The following is a 1,198-nucleotide window of genomic DNA, read 5'->3' as shown; positions in this document are numbered from 1 at the left end:
CTCAAATCTTTAAAAATAATTATTTTTTTTAGCTAGAATTTTTTTATTAAATTTTATTGTGAAGGGATGAAATGTTATTTTTTTCATCCCGTATTTTGTTTGAGGGCCACTTCCCCTATAGAAAATCTTGTTCCGACACAACTATTTGGATTAAAAATACAAAGGTTTTTGGAGACGAGCAGGGAGATAGCTCATGAATTGTACATCATTTTTTTTATCATCACTTTTTTAGAAGTAATATACAACAAAAATTCTTATCATTTTATAAAATTAATTGGTGATTGACGAATATAGCCGGCAACTATATGTAAACACAAAATAAATTTTATATTTAAAGATGTCTTTAATCAACAGGGTGACTCTATTGCTATTAATTATTTTTACACCTTTGTACATTATGCTATAGAAATTTATGTTATAATGAAGGGATACTTGATTAAAATAATTGCATAATTTTGATAATTTGTCTAAAGCGCTGTATTTTAACTTAACGCAATCTATTTACATAAATGCCACATTATGTCTACCAAACTTCATGTTAAATTGATAAAATATCACGGAAAAATTTTGTTTTATTAATGTAAATTACAATTATAATTAACTAATCAGAATACTCTAGTTACAAGAATAATAAAATAATCATTGAAGACACAATGCATTTAAAATATTAAATTTCACTGCATTAATAAATAATGGAACTCATAAACATGTGAATGAATATTAACTAATTAATTAAAGGAAAATTTATAATAACAGAGTACATTAAAATATAAAAGCTTTACTTAATTTTAACATTTTTCAATGATTGCGCAACCACAATTCCTTTATTAGTTATTGTCCATGGAATTCCCTTGTACGTAGCTTGATTTGCGTCATTTGTTTTTAAATCCTCTGCTACTTGATCAAACACTTTTAAAACTTTATCGGGAGATCTCATGTAACCTTCAACACTTATAATATCGCCAGGCACTGCACCAGCTGGGGGTTCCAATATTTCGACTTTATCAGGTGTACTAGCACACATTACCATTGCTTCAGAAACGACTCCTCTAATTTTAGATGGTTTCAAGTTGCACAACAATACAGCCATGCGATCAGACATTTTCTCCAAAGGAACGTATTTTACCAAACCACTCACCTACAAAATTATTATCTATATATTCTGTACATCATAATAAGCTAAACTGGACTAAGTTAT

The 1,198-nt window shown here is 28.0% G+C and overlaps 1 protein-coding gene across 1 annotated transcript; it reads right to left on the bottom strand.

Moving 5' to 3' along the window:
• Nucleotides 1-552: 552 nt before the first annotated feature.
• On the bottom strand, nucleotides 553-1,167 carry LOC126910002 (aminoacyl tRNA synthase complex-interacting multifunctional protein 1-like). The gene has a single exon (XM_050692404.1). The coding sequence runs from the start codon at nucleotides 1,100-1,102 to the stop codon at nucleotides 779-781; it is 324 nt and encodes a 107-aa protein (XP_050548361.1). The 5' UTR covers nucleotides 1,103-1,167; the 3' UTR covers nucleotides 553-778.
• Nucleotides 1,168-1,198: the final 31 nt, after the last annotated feature.

Source organism: Daktulosphaira vitifoliae, unplaced genomic scaffold, assembly GCF_025091365.1.
Source record: "Daktulosphaira vitifoliae isolate Bord-2020 unplaced genomic scaffold, ASM2509136v1 Scaffold_2933, whole genome shotgun sequence".
Taxonomy (NCBI): domain Eukaryota; kingdom Metazoa; phylum Arthropoda; class Insecta; order Hemiptera; family Phylloxeridae; genus Daktulosphaira; species Daktulosphaira vitifoliae.
This window is presented reverse-complemented; position numbering and strand designations above follow the sequence as displayed.